Source organism: Polypterus senegalus, chromosome 9 (genome assembly GCF_016835505.1).
Source record: "Polypterus senegalus isolate Bchr_013 chromosome 9, ASM1683550v1, whole genome shotgun sequence".
Lineage (NCBI taxonomy): Eukaryota > Metazoa > Chordata > Cladistia > Polypteriformes > Polypteridae > Polypterus > Polypterus senegalus.
In genome coordinates, this window is record NC_053162.1 from 169,131,161 (window position 1) to 169,156,129 (window position 24,969).

The 24,969-nt window shown below is 37.6% G+C and overlaps 1 protein-coding gene across 2 annotated transcripts in view; it reads left to right on the top strand.

The window, feature by feature from the left end:
* Nucleotides 1-24,969, top strand: part of LOC120535959 (midasin-like) — a 114,416-nt gene that overhangs the window by 36,763 nt on the left and 52,684 nt on the right. For both annotated transcript variants that reach the window (XM_039764191.1, XM_039764190.1), the window contains exon 5: nt 6,545-7,460. In XM_039764191.1, the coding sequence (XP_039620125.1) occupies nt 6,545-7,460 (916 nt within the window). The remainder of the gene's footprint in view (nt 1-6,544; nt 7,461-24,969) is intronic.

Here is a 24,969-nt window from a genome sequence, read left to right on the forward strand (position 1 = left end):
TTGATCTTGAACACATCTATTACATTCGCACTTCTAGAACTTTGGACTTGCTTGTTGTTTGTTTAGAAGTAATGCTGAAGGCAAAGTTTGTATTAAAACTATGTAGTATAAAGTTTCAAAGTTTCCAATTTAATTGTAACCAATTGACACACTCTATGGCCCAAAGAGAGTTAATTAACCATCCATTGCTTTATTAGTGGAAACATGGAAGTTATTATATGATACCATTGTGGGTTGGAAATCACCTTGGAAGCACTGAATCCCCCAATGGCTAAGACATTAGACTTTAAAGTTCCAGAATACTGATTCACTTATACTCAATATGCAGTAGCACTTGACTTCCCACACCTGTACTTACTGTATATATATATTGTAGCAGTAGGGGGCGCTAGCACTCCCTTGAACCATCAGGTACCACGCTAAACACCAGGTAAAAGTGCAATAATTCTTTTTATTATAAGAATTACGTGCACTAAGCACCCTCCACTCCACACTACTCATAAATAAACCAATAACTACAATAATAAATCACAATCCTCCACTCCCAGACGTGTTGCCCTCCTACCACCCAGCTCAGCTCGCCGTCTGGGAGCTCCCACAATCCTTTTACAGTTCCTGACCCGGAAGTGTTTCTCATCCTTTGGTCCATAATTCCCTATCACTTCCAGGTCAGATAAAAGTAGGGCACAAAGAAGTCTTTTGTCCTCCCTGCAGCTCCCTCTTGCGGCCCCTGTGGTATCCAGCAGGGCTGAGGATAAAAACTACAAAGTCCATGACTCCCTGATGGTCTTCGGGACACCTCCATACTGCAGGGAGGGCTCCATCTGGCGGCTTGGGGCACTTGGCTGGGATAAACTGCCGGGCACAGTCCACAATATATATATATAGTATATGTGTACGGGTGTAAGAGTGTATATATATACAGTACATTTACATTTACTTGCTTGCTTTTATCCAAAACAAGCAGGAGATAACCACTGAATTTCCCAAATGAAAGAAACAGAACATAGGAAGAGAACAAACATTTTTCTGATTGACATTTCATTGTAAGTTCCTCCACTCTGGATTCTGCGTGCTGTGGGATTTCAGATGCCCTTGAAATAGACTTTGTTTTGGCATCTAAAGTGGACCTTCCAATTCTACGTTTTTTTTTCGGTGGTATGGGTATATTAATGAAAAGCAGGACAATTATAATGTGTTACATGGTATTAGGTACGGAATAAGCACCACAGTGAGATGAATTTACATTATTTACAATATGTCGGAAAGCAAACATAGCAGCAGTCAGTCAGAAAGAGCAACAGTGAAATTGTACTGTCAGTTGGAAACGGAGCAAATAGTACCAGAAATACAGAAAGCCAGTGAGAAAGAGTAGCACTGACACTGTACTGGGAAAAATGGCAGGGAGAGGGGTGCTCTGTTTGTAAGGAGCGCCTGTGTTGAGCCGTGATGCTATCTAAAAGACGTTGGCGATGGTAACTACAGAGAGAAGTGACATACAACCAGTACTGCGTTTGGGGAAAATGGTGGGGGAAGGATGCTGTCTTTTTAAGGCGAGTCTGTGTTCAAACGTGCTTGCATATAATGGACGTTGGCGAATAAAATACAGCACTATCAGTGTGTGTGGGAGTGCGACACCTTCTCATACTTGGACACTTCCGCCATCTGTTGGCAATTTAAAGAAACATGGGTAAAGAGCGATGCACAGAGACCAAAGCTGCCGGTAGATGGCCCCTCAGTGAATGTCTGTTGGAACGTACGGCCATCTTGTCGATGATAAGTACGGTAACGTATGCTGAAGGTTGTGTCGGTGAAAAGGTGTCCTGCAGTTCACCATGAACATTTTTTCGAAGCAAACATACCCCATGACCTTCTCCTGGTCACAAAGGAGCCCCATCCCCAGTTTGGTGCCAATCAGATGCCTGGTGCAGATTTGTATGGCGGACAAACAAACATACAGTACATATATACATACATACATACACATGCACATACATAATCGACTCTGCTTTATATATTAGATGACTTAACAAAAGAGGTAAACCTAACTGAGTTACATTAGGCCAGAGCCTGTTTGTTCAGCAAGTGTAGTAGGACAGGCAACAAAAGCTGATTGCCAAAAGTGAAAAGATATAATAACTAATAAATTTACAATCATAGATTAACAGTTGATAAAGAAATTAAACTTAATGTAACAATAAATCAACCTACAGTATGAAAGATCACAGAGCAAAGTTGTTTTTTTTTCAATCAATCAGATCTTCACAGAACAGATATGTCTTTAATTGCTTCTTAACTATATTGAGGGAGGCAGCAGTTCAGATGGAGGTGGGCAGCTCGTTCCACCAACTAGGAACTAGACAGGAAGAGTCTGGACTGAGACTTGATACCATGCAGAGGTGGCATTACCAGATGCTGTTTTCTGGCAAACTTGAGTGGGTAAGAAGAGCATAGCACCTCTCCATATACACAGATGCTGACCCATTGACTACTCTGTAGGCAAGCATCAGGAATCTGAACTTAATATGTGCTGCTACAGAGAGTCAATGTAGCGACCTGAAGAAAGGAGTCACATGTAACCATCTTGGCTGGTTAAATATCTGACAGACAGCTGCATTTGGACCATCTGCAGTGGCTGGATAGCACATGCAGCTACTCCTGCCACAAGTGAGTTCCAGTAGTCCAGGCATGACAAGACCAAAGCATGGGCTAGAAGGTGTGCTGCATATTCTATTAGATATAGTTGCTCATCAGTCACCACTCCAAGGTTGCGTACTGACTTGGCAAGTGTTCGTGACAGTGAGCCAAGATGTACAGAGATGGGAAGTTGAACAGACTGGTTGGCCAGGATCTCAAGAAGCTATATAGTTTGTTGTTTTTCTTTTATAAGTCTATTGTAAACAGGTGATATCCATAATATCTAAAGATAATGCTAGTTATGTAATTACTTAGGAGATGCAATGTGTATCTGTAAAAAAATATTTTTTAATTAGAATTGTTATTTACAAATATTTGCTTTTAGAAGTCACAAGCTTAGTAAAACAACATTTTCTACATGGGTATTTTTAGCAAATACAGTATGAGGCACACTGCTTGCTTTCACGTTATCAAGCTAGTAATGTAGGAAAAGTGATGGTTTTACAGTTATACCAGTAAGCCACCATGCTCCAAAAAGAAAAGAATTAACTCTAAATTAGTGTAAGCTGCCCTAATTAGGGATGTTCATAAAAGATGTAATCTTTTACTGAGGTAGAAGTACATAATAAACAAGAATAGTACTGTCTGATATTTGAAATGTTAAAATATGTGCTTCAATTTAAATGTTTAATGTCTAAATATTCTCAATTGTAATTAAAATTTATCATTTTTCACCTCGGAGTACTAAATCTCTAGTAAATGGTCAAAATAACATCATATTTGTAATCACTGACTTTGAAATAGTCTAAAGTGGTACCCCATGTTTTATAGTGACATACATAATTTAATGCACAAAAACTGATCAACCTAGTGACTTGATAAGAGGAGCAAAGGATAGCAGACAGTCTTGAATATGCCAGGGTTTCTTGTTCCATTTGGGTTATGTGAATTATGCTAGGCTTCCATCCAGTGATCAACTATTTAAAGGTGCTACTCTTCTACAACAGTGTGAAGTGTGTAGTAAAAACTGAGTATAAAGCAGTATACATCCTTAAAGAGTAGTGCCTTCTTGCTATTTGATTTGTCACACTTCCACTGATGGTGATCCAGGAGCTTTGCTATGTTAGAAATAACTTGATTATTGTACATATAGTACCAAGACACTTCCCAGAACAAGACTGTAGTACAGTACTGAACCTCTGAGCAGAATAAAGATGAACAGAAATATCTTTTTATGGAATTGTTACCAGTTCATCACTATAATTACACACACACACACACACACACACAATGTCAAAAGAGGTCAAGTTTGACGAGCCAGTTAAGTAATGTGTGCATGTTTAACAATGTAGGAGGAATGTTTTTGATCCTGCTTTACTGCAAGAGAGCCTGTGGATGGAATTTCAGGCTATCTACAATAGTATACACTCAAGCACAACCTTTCAATTTTTTTAAGCAGATCTTTTTATGGTATATTTTATTTCTAAGTAGAGTGATACATATACACTTTCATATATAATCTTGCTTTACAAACTTTCATGGGTTTTTAATTTAAAATTATACATAGTTTAGTATATTTATATACAGTACTGTGAATATTTTAACCCCTCTTAAGTGTTATTTCAGTATATTCAAAAACTTTATTTCTATTTCAAGCTATTTTATTTCCTGAATACACATAACTGTTTCATTTATACTACATGTGCTTGGAGAACTTAATGATAATTTAGTTTCTCAGCAGTGTACATAATGTAATTCGAGTATTTTTATATGTTACATTTAATTTCCCTTTCAAGTACTTCACTTCATGTACATTTAGCATCTTCTGTGCTTAATGAAATTTCATCTTGTAAAATGACTTATAATTGAAATATAGGCTGTCATTCATGTTCTTTTTGGACTTGGAAGATATACATCTGTAAAACTCGAGTCCCTTATTAGTGACGGAGTGGTGGCTCTGACGTTTGGGATCTGCGCTGGCAATCTGAAGGTTGCCAGTTTGAATCCTGTAAGTGCCAGAAGTGATTCCACTCTGTTTGGGTCATGAGTAAGGCCCTTAACCTGCCATTGCACTGTCATGGGTATGATGTTAACCTGCATCTAGCCCTGCAAGCAGGTCCTCCAACTTTATAGGGAAAATTTGGTGGTTGGTGGCAGGATTGGCACTCCAGCCACTGTAAAAAAATCTCACATTGTTCCATTCCATTCAAACTAGTGTGGTCCTGAGGTGTGGAAGGTGTGGCAATATGCTCTATAATTGCATGCTTCCAACCTCTTCCTTACTAGTGTATTTTGTGGTCAGCTTGCATAGACAGAATGAATTAACCCTTTTAGTTTAAGCAAATGAAGAAGTGAGATTTATATAAGTGTTTAAAATTTTAGAGGTATTGCATAGGGTGGATTCTAGCTGTTGCTGTAAAGAGGTAAAGGTATACGAAATAAGCTAGCAAGCAGACCATAGTTAAAAATGAATATTTTACCAAACTTAAGTGAATAGAGATTTATGAACTGGTTTACGCTGAATAAATTGTTTTTGTGTTCGTTGTACACATATATATTTAATGTAATATTTCATTAGGATATTTAGTGTGGACTATACTTGTTTACTTGATGTAATCCTAAGGATTTTATTTGATGCCTTTATCATTCATATTGTCTTTTATATACAGTCATGACTTGATTAATGTTGGCATATGGTTCTAACCAAAGTACTATTGATCAATTTCTTGTTAAGCATGTTGATGTATATTAAGGACTAGGGCGTGCCTGTGTCTTATGTCATTTTTGCCATTCTGACTTTGGATATAATATGCCGTGTCTGTGGCCTGTGTGTCGTTTCATTTATTGTATCTTAATGGAAGCTCCGTCATGAAAGCACAGCACCGTTAGATGGAGACATTGTTAACCGAGTCATGACTGTAGTTAGAGTCTACTCAAGGAAATAAGCTACCTGTTCAGTCCTTTTTAGAATGTACAAGATAAAGCTAGAAAGGCATAAGCCAGTAAATGTGAGATATGGAAGGGTTGTAATTTAACATGTAATTCATAAATTACATTCTTTTTACCAGCAGAGACTGGTAGTTTAATAAATTGCCTCACAAACCACATTCTAAAACAACATTGCAGTCCCAAGCTTGAAATGTTAACAGTATAAATTAAACCGTGGAGTGAAATCCATGTAATTTGCTGTATGCAAATGAGGGTGAAGGGCGGTCAAAACACTCATGTTAATCTAGTTATTCTGCACAAGGGCTAGTAGAAATGAACTACTAATAATGCTGACAAAATGTTCCCCTTGTTGAACATTTCCAGACAAAGCTATTGTCTCTAGACTGGTGGAGCTGTCAGAAGCATTGCATAAATACAGTATTTCTGTATGTTTGCCTACTGCATAGAAAATGGGATGTAAAATAAGGGTTTGGTGACAACAAAGCTCAGTGTTTCACACCAAATGTAGGAACTAAGTTTATGAAATATTTTCCCATTCCAATAACTTGGTCTTTCCTTTACACAAAAACAGTTCCACAGAATTGCCTACTAAGAGTTTTAAGAAGAGCATGGAGCTTCTTCATATTCTTCGGTTTTTGGAGAGCTTCTTCACATTCTGCTGTTTTTTTTTTACTTGAGCAGCTGGAGCTGATTGTCATGGCACTTCTTGTGCATCGGATTCTGTTTTCATGTTTGGAGACCACCTTTTTACAGACCTTTCAAGAAACTGCTATACTCCCGTGGCACTTGAGTAGGTTAACAGCTGATGTATGATGTACAGCCATGTATGGCTCTGTTCAGCTAGAGTACACCTCTCTTTTGAACCATGAGAAAAATTTGAAATGCTAACGTTCTTTCTTTCTTACTTTTTTCCTTTCCACACTTCTAATTATGTTTTTCCAAATTTTCTCTTATTTAGGGACCATCTACATTCTGACTTCTTTGCTTCTGGGCAGTTTGATGACTCCCATGATATACAACGTCATCATGGGTTGGTGGCAGCCTCTAGTGAAGACCTTGAAGGGTTTGCTGCAGGGCACCACTTGATGGAAGGTCGTGGATTAGTGGCAGCCTCTAGTGAGGACCTTGAAGGATTTGCTGCAGGGCACCGCTTGTCAGAAGGTCGTGGATTAGTGGCAGCCTCTAGTGAGGACCTTGAAGGGTTTGCTGCAGGGCACCACTTGACTGAAGGTGAAGACACAACCTTTGGTGATGATATCTCATTTGAGAGGCGTTGGCATGGTGATGATGACCTTGCTGAACTACTGGAGAAGTCTGTGCTTGGTCAGAGGGATGGAGCTGACCATGACTTCAGTGGGAGTGAGCTTGAGGATGACAAAGATGCCCTACATGACAGCCAAGCTGGCCTGGATCAACAAGCCCACCATTTAGAACGTGCATCTCTGAGGCACCGTGGCTCTCAGAGGGCATCTTTTGAGGATGGTGGGGATGGCAGAATATCTTGGGGCACACAGACCACTTTTGATAAAGGTGATGATGCTACCCAGTTGCATGGAATTAGTTTGGATGAACTTGAAAGGCTTCGAAGGGCCCTGGAAGAGCAGTCAAGAGCTGGCAGGTCTGGTGGTGAAGGCATTGAGGGAATTGACCAGACCCAAGGTGATCAGGCAGGTGCTGGCGAGGGTCAGGAAGGGGGAGACCAGAGTGCCCAGGATGGAGCAGCAGCAGGTACAGGAGCAGAAGATGGAGCAGGAGATGACCAACATGAGATTGCTGGAGTAAGGCACGTTGAAGATGACTATTATGATGATGAAGCTCCTGAAGAAGACCAGGATGAGCCCCCAGGCCTTGGTGCAGGCGATGCAGACAGCACGGTAGAGTAAAAACTTTCCTTTGTTGCAGACTGCATTGCTAAATGTGTTTTCTCTGCTTTGCGCTGTTTGTTGCTTGCAATGAAGTAAAGGCCAAGCGAGAACAAAAGCCAGCTTGATGGTCCTTAAAAGGAGCACCTAAGAGAAATACTGTATAGCAAATGCTACTTATTTTGGCACACTTAGTATATTTCACTTGAAAAAAGTAGTACATATTTGACCTTTTCAGCTCCAATTTTCGAGATGCAGATTATGTGAATGCATTTTGATACAATGCAAAATTCTTCAGGGGTTTAAGTGGTACTGTGGGTTCCCAAAATGCAATTTGAATATTGCTCAATAGTGTGCCTTTCAAAATTCAAGTTTAATTTATAGTATAATGCATGACTGCTGCCTGGTGTCAAGGCCTTCAAAGCACCTCGTAGAAACTATTTGCAAAACAGCATTGCATAAGTACCATATTAACATGTGGCTAAAGTCCATAAAGTCATACATTTCCTGAACCCACGTACTCTATAATATAGAAGAATCTGAGCCTCTCCTGATATCATCAGAAGCAACTGGCTCTGGGTGGGGATCCTTCACTTATATAAATAATCTAACAAATTTGTTTGCCATTCGACTTAATGCATACATTTTTTGATTTGGATAGAAAATCTTCTTGAATAGAACCCTCAGGAAAAGCCCATGCATGTTGGGAAAAATGTGCAAACTCCACTCAGAAAATGCTGCATATCAGGGCAGTGAGATATTCTTTTGTCATTTAAAAGATGTCCACTGACTGCTTTAAGTTTATTATGGCATTACCTTGTTTGTTTCATATACAAAATCTAAAGCTCTGTGTAAGTCTGATATACAATAGAAATTACATTTGTAGTGAAATGAATGAATACTGTAGATACCATTAAAACCCTTTCAGTAAGGATATATAGAAAATGGAAATTGTAAGCTGAACTTTGTACATGGCAGCCTTTAACCAGGTCCCAGCTTTAGGAATGAGAATGTAAGAAATATTGCAATTGAGATGACTGAATTAATTCCTTAAACTTGTTTTTTAAGCTAGTAGTAGAATTGTCCCAGTCTACTTGAAATGTTTTTGAAAGATGGTAGCATCGTAAAGTGAAATTTTATTTAGATTTTATTCTTGTGCTTTAAATTTTGAGTGCCATTCCCCATAATTTCCACTAGGTGATTTCAGATATGTATTTCAGCATTTAAGTGAAAACACTCTGTGCTTTGTATATCATGTGTAGGTAGTCTATAAGATACACATAGTATAAAACATAGTAATGGTTTACCTCAAACAGAACTTTATAACTTTTGAAAAGACAGTATATCAAATTTATATATCTTTGATAGATAACAACATGTGTTTTTTATATATTTTACATGATACTTACATAAGCAAAATGATGCTGTAACTCCTACAGTCTGATATCCAATGTTTGTTTGGAGTTTGTACTTTTTTTCCCTTCGCTATGTGGATATCTGATCAGATGTTCCATTTTCTCTTCAGCATACAAGAAAAGACGTGTAAGTTGCCTAAATTATTCAGGAGTTAGTGGATGTGCGATGTAATGCGTACCTTGCTGTCTCACAGTAGGAACTGGGTGAATTATTTACCAATAAGATGGCTTATGTGTCCAGTGAAAGGTTTGTAGGAAACTTGGTAATAGTCAGTGGAAACCTACCTTAGATGAAATGCCTTCCATAATGGGGCACACACACACACATACACACCTACAGACAAAGTGAAACTAATGAACAAGAAATCAACAACTCTACTCTTGACTGCTGTAGGGTGGCATCATTTTATGTTACACTGTACTTATGCAATGCTATGCATTTCTCGATTGTATGTAGTAAAAATCTAATTTAAACAATAAGTTCAGTCTTTGCTTAGTTCAAATAAAAAAAGTACATATTTCATTATTGGGAGTTCAAATTAAAAGCTGGCAATATTAACTGAAATACATGTGAGAAATTCTGTTTAAAAAAAAATTATGTACTGTAAAAAAGTTAGTGCCCTATTAACAGTCATGCATCCAAAGTATGAATGCTTGTTTGTGCCTACAGTTTAATTCTGTTGTACATTATCTTGTAAAGTGTTTCCTCTTGCTTTGCTTTGTGTTCTGCTAAAACCTGTCAAATTATTTTACTGTGATGCATTTAATTCCACATTGCATTAAAGTTGCAATGTTCCTTATTGTATGTTGTTTGGCTTTGACCTACCAGTCAAAGCTCCCAGGTGCTCTAGCCAAAAGGTTTTAAATTAATGATTTAAAGTACAGTTTTAATTGTAGATGCACACTCTGGTAGTATTTGAGACACATCCCACATCACCTGAGCCTTTATGTGCTCTTCATTGCCTTGTATATTTAACTGGTGTTTTACCATTGGATTCCAATACACCTGCTGTTTCCTGCAAGGTGGCTGCACCAGTTACAACTTATAGGTCTGCTATTTCTAGCTATTAAAGACTGAATGGTAAAAGGAATGCTGCAACTTTAATCTACCACACTGTTACTGTGTGGAACTGCTGTGCCTCTGTCTTCATCTTTGAATTCATTAAACTAAATGATTCCAAAATGCTTCATTAACTGCAAAATGAAAACTTAGTGTATGCTGTTCAAATCCTGAACTCAAACAAGGACTCAAGCAGAAAGGCGGAGGCTCTCTTTTGTTCAAATTATTGTTAGATTTAGTTTGAACCCATCTGCTGACAGCAAGTACAGATACTACTCACTTTGGAAAATACTATGTAAAATAATAAAGTTGTAGATTCAGTCTATAAAATTCATGTAAAATAATGAAGGTGCTCATTTAATCTATAAAATTAACTTTTCACACTTAATGTGCCTAGTCACTTTCTGGGGCTTTATTCCTATAAATGTTGAAAAAAAGAACAAAACAAAAAAAAAGGTTTTGTGTATAATAGATTAAATCATTTACAAATAATTTAAATTCAGTTCAGGATCACATTGGACCAGAAGGCTCTAAACATTATTGATGTGCAGGCTCAATCTCCACCAATTATTCTTACACGCTTCAAAAGTATTATATACAATAGAAGCATCATTGACTTGATTTGAGTAAATCGGTCATCTTAATAGGTTATCTGTGTTAAGTATAATACCACTTTTCGACACTTAGTAGTTGTACTTTATCTCCTATGATGTTTTTTTTCTCTCTCACTCCAATATATATTTCATTGTATTTTTAAATAAGTATGAATATGACATATTTCTAATATTTAGTTTGCACTGTAACAGAAATAGATGCCTGCTGGGTGGAAGAATGGAAAGTTTAGGTAGTTTATGTGACAGCAGAAATCATTAACACCTGAAACTGTCAGTGATAGCTCAGGCCATTCTAGATCTAAAATAATCTGTATGGGAACAAGCATTCGTCCACAATATAATAAATATAAAGTTATTTTTTTCACTCATCAATATTTAAGAGTATGTAGCTAATGTGGGTCTAATGGTAGTCTTGCAACCTTATTGAAATGTGCTCTTCTGCATGGAGTTTTGCACATTGATTACATTCTCTAAAATGTGCTCAAATTGATTGGAGGGAAGATATTTGCTTGCTGTCTACAACTACAACATGTAGTCAGGGACTTGTATCTGGCCATTGTACACACTGGTCTTGGGGAAATGTCCAAACAAATGTAGTGCCTTGCTTTACTTATATCATATTACCAAAGTCATTTAGAGTGACCTGTGTAACGTTACAAAAATGGTTAGAATTTTTTTCCACAGATTTTCTAACATCTGTAGAACAGCTAGCTGCAACATTACTTTCAAAGAATTCTATATTAAACGAGTAACGTCAGCCTTCTGATGTGTATAAACTTCAACACTTCTCACTTTAGTCATACTTAATGTTATGAATTGTTCATGGGAATTGTAGCAAATTTCAATATGGTGTTGGACTGCAAACAACAAAGTTGTGGTTGCAGTTTCCAACACTATGAAATTATAAAAAAATGGAAATAATTGCATAACATACAATGTCTTGAGATGTAATTTACCCTGGGAACATATTATGATTTGGCAAGCAGTTGAACCCTAGTTGGTAAGGTGTTCAAGGTTTATGTTTAAGAGTTGTATAAAAGGTGGCTGTGTGGATAGCCCCTGAATGTAGTTATGCTGATCAGTCAGCTGTACTCTACTCTTAGTAAGTTAGGTTAGTGATGTCATGATGCCAGAATTTTTGTGTTCAACGCTCACTACAAAAACAAACATCCTATTTGATGGTTTTTTATTAAAGCACCTCTATTACTGAAATGAACAATACTGTGCAATTTTCTTTAATACAGTATAAAATATATAAATGCAAACAGTTAACAACAGCTTTAAAAATCTGTTATATCCATTAAGTTATTACCCAACTCTCATTTAAATAAACAAGTATTAGCATTCACAAATTTCAAAATAAAATGCAGGGTTTGAGCTTTAATGTGTGGCTGAGGTGGGAATCCCCCCAGTTTAATAATGGATGAGGTTTATAATCTTGGGAGTATTTCAGTATAGCGTTTATAAAGAATAGTATCCTCATGAACTACTGGATTTATCTTAGCAAGTGCACATTTTAAATTTATTTTGACATTTTCTGTCCAGTAGCTAGAAACTGCTGTTTAAAATCAATGCTAAATATAAAAATTCAAACATTATTATATATGTATAATTGAATTATTGAATTCCAAGATAATTCAGGATATTTCCATTTAAAGAAACTCTTTAAAGCTGGTTTTGTAACAACATGGTAACAAAGCCTGGTTTTGTTAATGAACCATTCTGTTAAGTTTGTCTTATTTGCTACTGTGATATTTTATATTTGTGTCATTAGCTGGTTAAAAAATATTACTGAAGAGAAACATTTAAAGGACAAATTAAATTAATTCAAATTTCAAATGTCCGAAACTCGTGGTGCTTTAATCTTCCACATCTGTCCCATTTTGTTTTAATATTTGTCCTAACTTGAAAGATTCTTGTGTGAAATTAAACTTGTTAGCTTACCATTAATCCTTTATTTGAGATCTCCTGTTAAATAGCCATTGTTTTGATGCTTTTAAGGTTTCTTATTTTTTTATTGTTTATCCCTGTATACAAATTCAAAATTAGAAAATTGTTTGAACTGTCTTTAACTGTACTCAAAAAATGTATAAATGTGAGACAGTATTAAATTCTTCAATGTATTTATTATTCATATAATATGATGTGTGCTTTCACTTATGAGATATAGCTTGTATTTGAAAGCCAAACTAATAACACAAATTTAGTGTCTGCAGATTCATATCTTGCAGTCAAATATGCTGTTGTTTTTAGTCCTGCTAATGATTACACACCCCTGTTAGCACAGTACATATCATATTAATAGGGAAATGTCCCTTGTCTATCCAAGCATTGAAACACTAAATAAAATTTAATTTTGGTGTTGACAAATGGAGCAACTTATGCCATTGTTGGTGCAAACAAGCCAAACAAACACTTTGAGTAATTTTTATATGTAGTTTTTACTCACTTTATTGCTATGTATTATTGTGCCTTCTGAAGTAATTGGTCTACTTGCAGTCACGCATGATCATAATACCGAATTTTTCGTTATTACTGATACTGTACAAGAGGTGAGACCATTCAGTTTTCAGACCTTTGGTACCAAATTAGTATCAAAGTATCGTTTCTTGTGCCATTTCTAATCAAGATACATACATCACCAGTTTGGTGTCATACAATTCTTTGCATTTATTCGCAATAGTAGCTATATCCTGCCACGTGTCATCTGTCTTGGCATCGACCTTACATTTGTGCACACAGAATAAATGTTGGGCCCGCTTAGTAAAATACCCTCTAATGGCTGCCTTCCTTTGCCATTACTTAAAAACTTTACATCACCATTACCAGCATGTTACTCTCTCTCTGCCCTGTAGTATCCTCCCATGACAGTATTTTTCTTGGACGCTGGACAGCCCCCTGGGACTAATAGTGAATTAGTATCACTTGTATTGAGGGTACAATTTACCAGAATGCTGATGTTAGTGTCAGCTGGGAAGTGACAATAACACTTTCAAATTGCATTCCACCACAATGTCTCTATAGAAGAAAAGTGCCAGCAATATACATCTCCTAACCCTCCACAGACCCTATGTGATGCTCCTCCTACCCTCCTTCATTAAAGTTCCATAAATATACCATATTCATTGGTAAATGGCCATCAATATTAGGGTCAGCCCACTTTTGCAATCCAAAAAGAGTAGGTGTCTAGCTGTTTACAACCAGTTGTTAGTCCCTTTACACTTTTCCAGCTTGTTTTTAGCTGACCAGTGCTATATGAGTTTGAGAGCCTCTGCCTTTGGTGATTTCTACACATTACCAGTGCTGCATTTTGGGTCCTTGTGAAGAATAATTCTAATCCTGTTCAGAAACCCAGTTACTGATCAATGTGCCTGTGTTTCTTTTTTGCTATGTTTACCTCTACCGCCACCGCAGCTGCTGCTTGTTTCTGTGTTTAATTTCTCCTTTTGTTTGGCAATAAAATGTGATTGGTGATTTTAGTGTGGCGCCTTTTTTCATTTCCTGGCATGTTAAGCACCAATTTGTGAGAGTGTTCTTCAAGAGGTGCTTCTCTTTCACCATCCACTTCAGCTTCTCTAGTAATCCCCCTGCTGCTTCTCTGGTGGTAAGGGTTTGAGCAACTGGCTCATCCAAATCTTAGTGACTCCCTGGAAGTGATCTTGCTTCCCTGGCACTTGACAGTATATCTTTGAATTGGGACTGGGCATTTATGTTTGGGGGTTAAGCCTGGGAATGTGGTGGCTTGACTAAGCTAAGTGTACTCAGAAATAAAATAAGCCTTCAGTGCTGAAAATGAACTGGAAGGTGAAGCAGACACCATTCTCTCCTGCCTGGAAGGTAAGTGAGTGCTCTTTACATAACTTGGGATGGCATTCTAGTGGTAAATGTGGTATATTCATTAAATTATGACTCAAAAGTAAGTGTACTGTTGAGTATTTAATATGGAATCACTAAAAAGTGCATCTTTGACATTTCCACGTGAGACAAAGGCAGCCTTTTCATGCCTTATTTAATCAGGAAAAGTAGAATTCCTTCTGATTTGTGTGTCTAGGAAAGGAAAAAAAGCAAAATGTAGAATTAAAACAATTTGGTGCTTTGCGAAATGGACAAAACTTTATAAGTTTCACTTTATATGTCTGCGTATGTTACTGAATGATGGACGTCTTGATTACACTGTGCCTTGGGTATCTCATTTGTTGATCTGCAGGGAGAAAGAGATAGAAGTCTATGTTAAATGTAGCAGATTTAACTGCAGCAAGCGAAGGCTTAGCCTGTTCTTAAAATCTCCGAGTAAAGCTATCTGTCCATTATTTCATTGAACAGTCACATTAACTTCCCCATCCCCAGTGCTGAGCTATGAAGTAATAATTGATTCCTTGGAGAGCTTTATAATATAGTGTTAAAACATTGCAAGTATATAGAATTTTCAGAATTTTACACACTTTTACATATTTATGTTATCACTCATGCTGGTAAAGAAAAACCAGGAAGTATAAAGAACATTATATCAGGTCTGGTGGTTGAAAGCAACTTCCTGTGTCCAAGGAAAACTTCCACTCTTTGGAGAGTAAATGGCTTTCTGAATGCATTACATATTTTCTGACTTCAGATAATGAAGCACATCTCTGTGCCTTGACAAGATGGAATACTTTTAAGGATTGTGCTACCAATGTATCCATGAAGTCCGTGTCAGATTCACCAATAATCAAAGCAGGATTAATTTATGCTTAACTCCAAAAGAGCAGCAAGTGGAAGACAATCTACTGAGACCCTGAGAGTGTCCAAAAAAAAAAAAAAACAGTACAACTGTAATTCTAGTCAGATCTAGCCAGAAAGTGTGGTTATAGGAGGCTGCTGGAGCTTGGCTATATTTCTTATGGGCTATGTTCAATTATGGATTCATTTTTGGGAAATTAATATTGTGCACAGTTTTAAAATGTATTAATTTATTTCATCTGCTTTCAATTTGGTATTTTAATGTAAATGTAACTTCTTTCCTGTAGTGTAGCTCTTACTAGCATTGATTAGTCTGTTATTAAGATCATGACCTTTATTTGTGGAAGCGTTCCCTTGTAATGTTTTTACAAGTGGGAAAGATTGTTTTCTTGGGTTTAGTAAAATTAATACATTTCTAATAGGAATCAAGTAGAAAAAATAGTTTGCAGTTATATTTCCTAGACAGCTGTAAAGATGAAGCAACAGTTTATGTGAAAATCTTGACGGTCTTCATACCATACATGAACCAAAGATTAAGTGTGATGAAAGTTCATGAAGGAGGAAATACATGATACGATTTTAAAATCACTAATAACACTTAAACAATGTTACCAAATTCTCAGTGACTTTTGAACCATTACATTTTTCCGTAGCACACTATTGAAGATACGAGGTGGCTTAGGATGATTTATTTTAAAAATAATGGTACACTACCAGTCAAACATTTAAGAACCCCTCAGTTTTTGTGCTTTTTACTGCTTACTTTTTCACCATTTTAGGTCATTAATTGCATTTCAACTGATTAAATGTGAAGTAAAATCGGAAGAACTGACTAAGTTTTAAGGACATAATTCGTATAGGAATAAGACTGTGAACTTACCACACTGTGGGCTTGTCTATAACTCCCTTGTCAAAGAAGCAGGGTGCTTAACATAGCTGTTCAGTTCAGTACCACCACAAAATTTCCCCTTCTTCACCTGCACTATGTTTTTCTCTTAATGAATTCTGTCCAATTTTCATCTCATTGCTGATGTGCGTTTGTCAATAAATATCCTCTTAATTCCGCACTCAGTAGCCTTATGTTTAAAATGGAATTTTAAATCCTAGCACTTCAGTTTCACATCCAGTCTCCTCTAAATCAGTTCTGGGTCGAGGCTGCTGTTCAGCAAATAAGAGACAACAAGCTAAAAATACACCTAGTAGCTCCTGCTGTACAAGATTCACTCCAGTGCAGAACTTGTGGGTCAGGAAACAAAGTCAGTTTTCACAGTCAGCTCTGGGCTCATGTGCTACTACTCATGTTTCTCTTATACTGTGTAGCTGCTTATTTACAAAGGCTACAGACCCATCATACATCCAATAATTTCCCACTCTGTAAAGAACATTAAATTATCAAGCCAGACCTCATATGGAATCCACAATGTAAGGTGAATGTCCCAGTATGATGTTTAAAATAGTGCATCCTCAACATTTGAACATGTAGATCAGGCATTCAAATAAGAATTACATTCTGCATACAAGTAACAATAAAGTTGAATTTGAGCTTGAAGAGAAGCCACCACTTATTTCCTCTAAAAATATTTCAGTGTCTCTTCCATATGTTAAAAATTATAAATGTGGTATGCCAACTGCATTACCAAATCAAAAATTAAAAAGACTTTCCTAAAAATCATGTTGCAAAGTGAACAGCAAGATCTATGTCAATTGAAAGGTGGATGCTAGAAGTGACATCTGGTACCTAAATAAGATGTGTGACCGACCACCTTCTTACCCATTTTCAACACAGGTTGAAAAAAAGACCTTGCTTTCCAAAACTATATTTATGACACTATCACCTAGCCATTTGTAATTTTCCCAATAGGAGTTATCTACACATAAGCAGTATGTCTGCCTATACTGCTTCCTACTTGAAAGGGTAGACTTCATAGAACCTCCACCCTTAATATAGCAATGTTTGAAATAGAAGACTATAGTAAGCACATCCAAATCCTCCATTCGCCAATAACTAGTTATTCAATGGTACATATGTCTCCACAGAGTACTTCTTACTTTAAGAACAACACTTCAATGACATTGCTTAAAGAAAGAAGGAAACAGTTTATCCCTTCATACAATTCACTTTCTTAGGGAGCTTCATTTAGATAGAGAGTATTATGAGGCCCTCTGTTGTCTTCTAATCATGTTTATTAAACCTATTAATCTTAAATACTAGATATTATACAAAGTTAAAATTAATTTGTCTAGAAATAGAAATAATTTTGCTGTATCTCTGACATGTTTAATGCCCTCGGAGGGTGAGAGAGTAAAGGACCTAACCTTTTCTGAGGTGCCTTAACACGCAAGCAGATGACGTGAACTTTACAGCTGTCAACAGCTGAGGTCAACAAAAGAAGAAATGTATTTTGAATTTTATCACTTTTTTTTTGTTTTGGTTGCAGCATAGTTGGTATAGCCATCCCTGGTTCAGTTTTCGGACTTGTGTCTTTTGTGTGGAGTTTTAACCTTTTCCTTTTCTCTTGCAGTCCAAGGGTACACTGCTTTATTAACTAGCTACTTTATTTTGGCCTAGTAAGTGTGACTGTAATTAAGGACTGGTGTGTGGATAGTCTCTCTGTGTGTGACAAAAGTTTGGCTGAGGAGCACAGATGCAGCACAGGCAATTTGAGGAAGGAGAGCACATCTTTCCCTAAGAATGCAACAGTAAGTGATTGCTTTTGTGAGGTAAAGTGATGTACAATCCCCTGCCTTAAGCTCTCAAAGTTCCAAGTTTACTGTCATAAATACATAGTACAATGGGGACTTAGTACGATAAAATGGCTTGCATTTCTCTGCAAAATAAATTAACAGCAATACTGTAACAACAACATAAACACACACAGAAAAACATACATTGTATGCATCATATACTGAATATATACAGTTTATATAAACAATTGTACTGTATACAATATATTTTTTCAAATATGTGATTATGTGCACAAGTTATTAAAAGAATTGGGACTCTGATTGGAAGACCCCATTTAATTGCAAGTTGTAACATTAGAAAACTACAATTTAAGTTACTTAGGTATTGCAGCGCTTCACTGATTGGCATAGGTTTTTAATAAGTTGTCTTCTTTTGGAGTATTGTCTGCTCAGGCTGAAGACTATTGTTCAGAATGATGAAGGAGTTTGTTGCAAGTTGCTTTCCACTGTTCCTGATCAGCAGGGGAAGGCCTGGAGGTGGAGAAGTGACGTCAGTCATCTTCCAGACTAGTGAGGGAAAAGGAAATCCTTGCTGTACCCTCGACATGATCCCCATAAAAGACTCACCATGCTTGTGTTTTTGACTATATATATATATATATATATATATGTTGTATGTGCACATATGTTTAATGATTGAGCATTCAGTAATCTTACAGTCTATGCATCAAAACTGTCCCTGAATTGGTTGGTGTGAGTGCCAATGGCCCCATACCATTTGCCAAAAGATAGTAGTAAGAAAAGCAACTGTAAAGGTTGGCTGTGGTCTCTAATTATATTTTTTGCCTTTCCAAGACAACAAGTGTTATATATGTCCTGAACAGAAGGCAGCTGGATAATATTCTTTTCCGATACCCCCTGCAGGGCTTTACAATTTTGAGCTGAGAAAGTACCTCACCGGAATGTGCTGCACCTAGTGAAGACGGACTCCACTGTGCACGTGTACAGTAGAAGTCATGAAACCAAATGAAAAAATATGAGCTTTACTCAGATGTCTGAGGAAGTAGTGGCATTGGTGAGCCTTTTGGACAATAGTTAATATCTGACATTCCCAGTTCAGTTCATTGCCGATTGTTATTCCAAGACATTTAAAGCTGCTTGCCCTTTTAACAGCAGTCTCACAGATGTAGATGGGTGTATGGCCTGCTGTCTTCTTCCTGAAGTCTATAATCATCTCCTAGGTTTTGCTGACAATAAGGGTGAGATTGTAGTCCTGGCACCATTGCCACAGCAGGCAGACCTCTTCTCCGTAAGTAATCTTATCATTATGGGTGATCAGGCCTATGATGGCGATGGCTTCAGCAGATATAAAGATTGACTTGGAGCAGTGTCTGGCCAGCCTGTAAAAGATGAACAAGGAGTGCAGAAGGGAACTTAGCATAATACCCTTTGGAATGCTTTGCTGAGGATCACTATGGAAGATATAATGTTGCCATCTGCAAATGCTGATGTGTATTGGTCCAGAGTGCAGTTGCAGAAGATGGCTCTATATCCTAAGTTGGGTAATGTAGTGGTCAGCTTGTCTGGTATAACATTGTTAAATGCTGAGCTGTTGTCTATGAGCAGTGTCTCTGTAATAACCATTTTTATTATCCAGATGTACCAGGATGGTGTGGAGTGCATCCTCTATGCAGACTGGAGGTAATCATGACTCTCTGGAAAATTCTGTTTAATGTGCAACATTGATGCTGTTTAATGTCAACTCTCTGCAGTTCATGCTGGAAATTATACTTAGGCCATCTGGGTCTCCTTTTGTCATCTTGTGGAGTCCAGTGCTTTGTCATTTTGGATGGTCTTTGGTTTGATAATCCAAGATGTAGTCTGCCAGGTACCATATGTGTTTCCTCACAATCTCCTCTTAATTTTTTTTTACCAGCTCTACATAAGATTTTCTCATTAGTAATCCTGTTGTAGCGGATGACATAAAAATGACCCTAAGTAGACAACTCTGCTGGGATAAATCTAACTGTTGGGGGAGACACATGTTGATCCTCAAAACCTCACTGCCGTAAACAGCAGTTGGTAGAAAAAATTAATTGAACCAAGTAATCTTTGATCTGGAGCTGATAGTCCTTGATGACTGGATGTGGCACATATAGTATGTTGGAAAGTCACAGTGGCTGTGCTTATTGTGAAGTCGACACCTGCTTCTATCCTGCCATCAGCTACTAGAACACTGCCAAGATAAGTAAAACCATCAACATTTTTGATCTGTTAATCAATAGTGACTTGTGTTGTCGATTCTTTCATACCAATCTGCATATTGATCTTTAGACAAATCCTTTCTGCAGTTTTTCACCGTTTCATAGCCAGATTGTGGAGTACCTGTTTCTACCAGGAGTGCAATGTCATTGCCAAAGGCCAGATCTGTCAGATGTGTGTATGTATTCAGTTGTAAACCAAAGTGAGACCGTTTGCAGACTCACCATGTGATGAAAATCACTGCCAAGAGAAATAAGGGGGGGGTGGTAATTTGCAGCCCTTTTTGACTCCAGCAGTAAACTTTAACTAATTCATACCCATATATACAGTATATCTTGATACAATAACTGTAGTTCAAATAAAGGGTTTACTGTATTCTTTCAGAAAATGAATGATGTCATTGGTGATCTGTGGACTCTTAATAGGAAATTTGAAGATTGTTTTTTTGCTGGCACACAGTTAATTCACACGGTTTTTGATGAATCCTGTTACAATATTTGTAATATCCAAATCTGACAGGGTGTCCCTAAATTTGTAAGAAGGGTCTGGCTGCAGGACCTTGTGACTTGATTTGGGGACCTGGGGCTGGAGGTGAGAAGTGGAGAGTTTTGGCACAGGAGTTATCTTGAAAATATGCTGTGCAGTGGATCCCCAGGACTGCAACATTGTTTTAGTGGAGTGGGCATGTAAAGGTAAATAGGGATGCTAAGTATAACAATAACATTTATTTATGTAGTATGTTTTCATGCAATAATGTTGCTCAATGTGATTCACAAGATTGACAAAAAAGTTTCAAGAAAAGATAGACAATTAAAATAAGGCAATAATATTAAAGAATAAGTAAAAACAAAGCAAGGTAAAGTCAAATGGCCTTGGAGGACAGAAAAACATCTCCAGTAAGGCTGGAGAAGAAACAATATCAGCAGGGGTTTCAGTGCCAAAAGTCCACCAGACCCCCACTGGGCATTCTGCCTAACATAAATGTTCCTAAATCAGTCCTGTTTGTTCTCTTGCTTCATGTGATAATAAATTAGCATACCTTCATCAAGCCTGATATCATAAATTAATGAGTATACACCTTACTTTACAATTCTGATAATAAATATATAAACAAGTATAAGTTAATATACTTATATTTTGCTAATAAAACCTAATATCATACATTAAGAGGGTATAACTTCGATAATGAGAATGTATCATTTCTACATATGTACAGAATTACAGTTAAACGCATACACAATGTAATTAATTTAAAGGAGGTTTCTGTTTCTGTACCAAAGTAGAAATAGTAAACTATCATTTTTGATAGAGGACATACCCTTGTTAATTTGTTATTTTGGGTGTTATTTGCAAAATTCATTTAGTTATTTAAAGATGTTTGTTTATCCCTTACATGCACGTATGTGTCTTTCCACTGAACTAATGTTTTAGCCCTGGGGACCCACTAAATGGCACAGTTTTAAGAAAGCCCTGTGATAAGACTCTTCATGTTACACTTCCAGTCACAGGCCTCCAAAGGACATCACAGGGTCCAGCAGCTGAAATACCCAAAGAGGGGTCTGCAACTGGAGGTCTGCAGCCAGACACCATTGAAACATGTCCCAGTTTACACAAACAACAAATCTTTTATTCTGTTTGTTTAGTCCAGCTCTGAACAGCTTTTCTAACCAGCTCCACACATTTCAGTCTGTTTGTAAGCTGGTAGTAGGGGACTGACTAGTGAATGGACCATCCAGTACTGTTTCCTGCTTTGTAACTTAATGTATCAGTATAAATGAAAAAAGCAGGCTGAGAAAAAAGATAGAAATGTGAGTGTGAATTAAATATTGTGTGATGCCTTCTTATTGTTTCTGGAATCTGGTACATTATTATTGTAATTAGTTTGTGTGCAATATTCCATTATGGTGCATATTCTCCTTTACTATGTATAATCATAATAATAAAAATAAATTTTATTTATATTGCGCTTTATATTTAACAATCTCAAAGTGCAACAAAATAAGAATAAATTAACAAACAAGATAATCTATAGAAATAATTTAGCAAAATGCCTTTCTAAAAAGATAAGTTTTTAGGTTTCGTTTGAAAGCATCAGTCGACTGTGGGGGCCTCAGGTGGTCAGGGAGAGAATTCCACAGCCTCGGCGCCACCAAAGAAAAGGCCCTATCACCCATACTGCTAAGCTTAGTTCTGGGAACTTGAAGAGTGTTGGTATGCACAGAGCGGAGGGTGCGTGAGGAATTATGAGGGATAAGGAGTTCCTGTAAATACAGAGGAGCAGATCCATAGATGCACTGATGGGTAAGGAGGGAAACCTTCTACTCAATTCTAAGTGGTACAGGGAGCTAGTGAAGGGTTTTCAAGATAGGAGTGATGTGGCTATGCTTTCGCACCCTCATCAGGATCCTGGCAGCGCTGTTCTGAATGTACTGGAGTCTCTGGATACTCTTGCCAGGAATCCCAATGAGGAGCGCATTACAGTAATCCAGCCTGGACAAGACAAAGGCATGGACAAGCCTCTCTGCATCTGCCAGGGTAAGTGTTGGACGGAGTTTAGCAATGTTCCTGAGATGGTAAAAAGATGACTTACAGAGATGTTTAATGTGGGTGTCAAAAGTAAGTTGAGAGTCCATTTTAACACCCAAATTTGTAACAAATGTAGAAACAGGAATGTTTTGATTAGAAAAAGTGATACTGGTGATAGTAGAAGAACAAAGCTGGTGTGGTGTTCTAACTAAAATGGCTTCTGTTTTAGATCTGTTTAGTTGAAGGAAGTTGAGCCTCATCCATGCCTCTTTTTTCTCTAAACAAATAGTCAGTGTAGATGTTGGCAGAGGAGCAGTAGAGGAGGTGGGAATAGTCCTAAAATAAAGCTGAGTGTCATCGGCATAACAATGGAAAGATGGACCATGTCTGCTAATGACACTTCCAAGGGGGGAGCATGGAAATGATGAAAAGGATGTGGCCCAACATAGAGCCCTGTGGAACACCACAGGTAACATTACGGGTGTGAGGTTTTGCACTGCCAAGAGCGACATACTCAGTTCTACCGGTCAAAGAAGATGTAAACCAATTTTGAATAGTTCCTGAAAGTCCAATGGTGTATTGCAGACGGTGAAGAAGAATATTATGATCAGTTGTATCAAAAGCAGCTGTCAGGTCAAGGAGAATGAGTAAAGAGGGAGAACCAGTATCTGCTGACATCAGAAGGTCATTAGTGACCCTGACTAGGGCTGTTTCGTGCTATGGCCAGGGCGAAAACCAGACTGAAACATTTCATAAAGGTTATTCAGTTTGAGATGATCATGAAGTTGTACTGCAACTATTTTTTCCAGAACTTTAGAGAGAAATGGAAGATTAGAGATGGGTATATAGTTAGACAGAACTTCAGGATCCAGGGTGGGTTTTTTAAGTAGAGGTCTGATGACAGCAGTTTTTAGTGCTGAAGGAATATGGCCAGCCAAAAGGGATTGATTTATAATCCTGGTAATAAGTGGAGAAATAGCAGAAATCTTGGCCTGAAGGAAAAGCGTCCAGGGAACTGGTAGACGGTTTCATTTTCCTGATGGCGTCCTCCACCTCTTCCCATGTGGCAACAGAGAAGGAGCAAAGGGGCTGGACAGTCTCAGGCAGCGGGTCGACATTTGGGGGGAACAGAATATCCATGGTAGATAGGTTTAAGTGGATGTTATAAACCTTTTGTCTGAAAAAATTAATATGCAAATTACAGCTCTCATCAGTGGCCTCGGAATGAGCACATGAAGGAGGTTTAAGAAGATGATTTATAGTAGAAAAAAGTTTTTTTGGATCCCTTGAGCTATTTCTAATGATGGTAGAATAGAACCTGGACCGTGCAACCTTCAAAGCTTCTGCATACGCCCCCCAATGTTCCTTATAGGCCTGTTTGTGAACAGTCAACCCAGAAGCCTTGAGCTACTGCTCAAGGACACACCCAGCCGCCTTCATTTTTCGCAGCTCGCAGGTGTACCCATGGTGTTGAGCATGAAAATGAGACAGACATAGACGTTAAAGGGGCGTGAAAGTCCAGGAGACTACTCAGAGACTGGTTGTAGAGATCCACGAGGTCAGGAACAGAGCTGGAACTGGTAAGATCAGTAGAAAGAAGTTTAAGGTCCAGGGCCAAGGCATCCACATTGATGTTCTTCAAATTTCTAAAATGAATCTGTTGTTTTGGTTTGGTACGAGGGGAGAAAAAGGGTATCTCCATTGACACTACTTGCATGCACCTCATATTTCCCTCACCTTGGAGAAAAGCTGCCTAAACTGTACTAAAATGTGCAGTGAGGCTAGCCACCCCCCTAAACTTTTCTTCCTTTACTTTGTTGCTTCCCCCTCCGTGAATATTTTCTTAGTTAAAGAAGTAGTTTCCTTGGAAACGCTCTTAAACCAAGGACTTGTTAGCATGAAAGTCTGAACCACGTGTGTTCCCAGCAAAACAACTTGCGCTGCTTCGGCAGGGGTGACTTGCTGACCTGAGCTCAAAATAAACAAACGTAACTGGCCAGCTTTGTCATCTAGTTTTGCTAACCACAGAAAAGCCGACGTGATGATAGAGACTTAATCTAGTTACCTGATGTTTTTAATAAAATAGAAATGTTCGTAAACAATAAACAACTGAGTCATGTGAAAACAATTGACATACTGTAGCATAACACAATATTCTCATTCCAACTTTATACATCTTATAATTGTGTTTGGCATATGTGCTAATTAGAAGTAGGACAGCATTGTGCAACATTGCAGAGTCT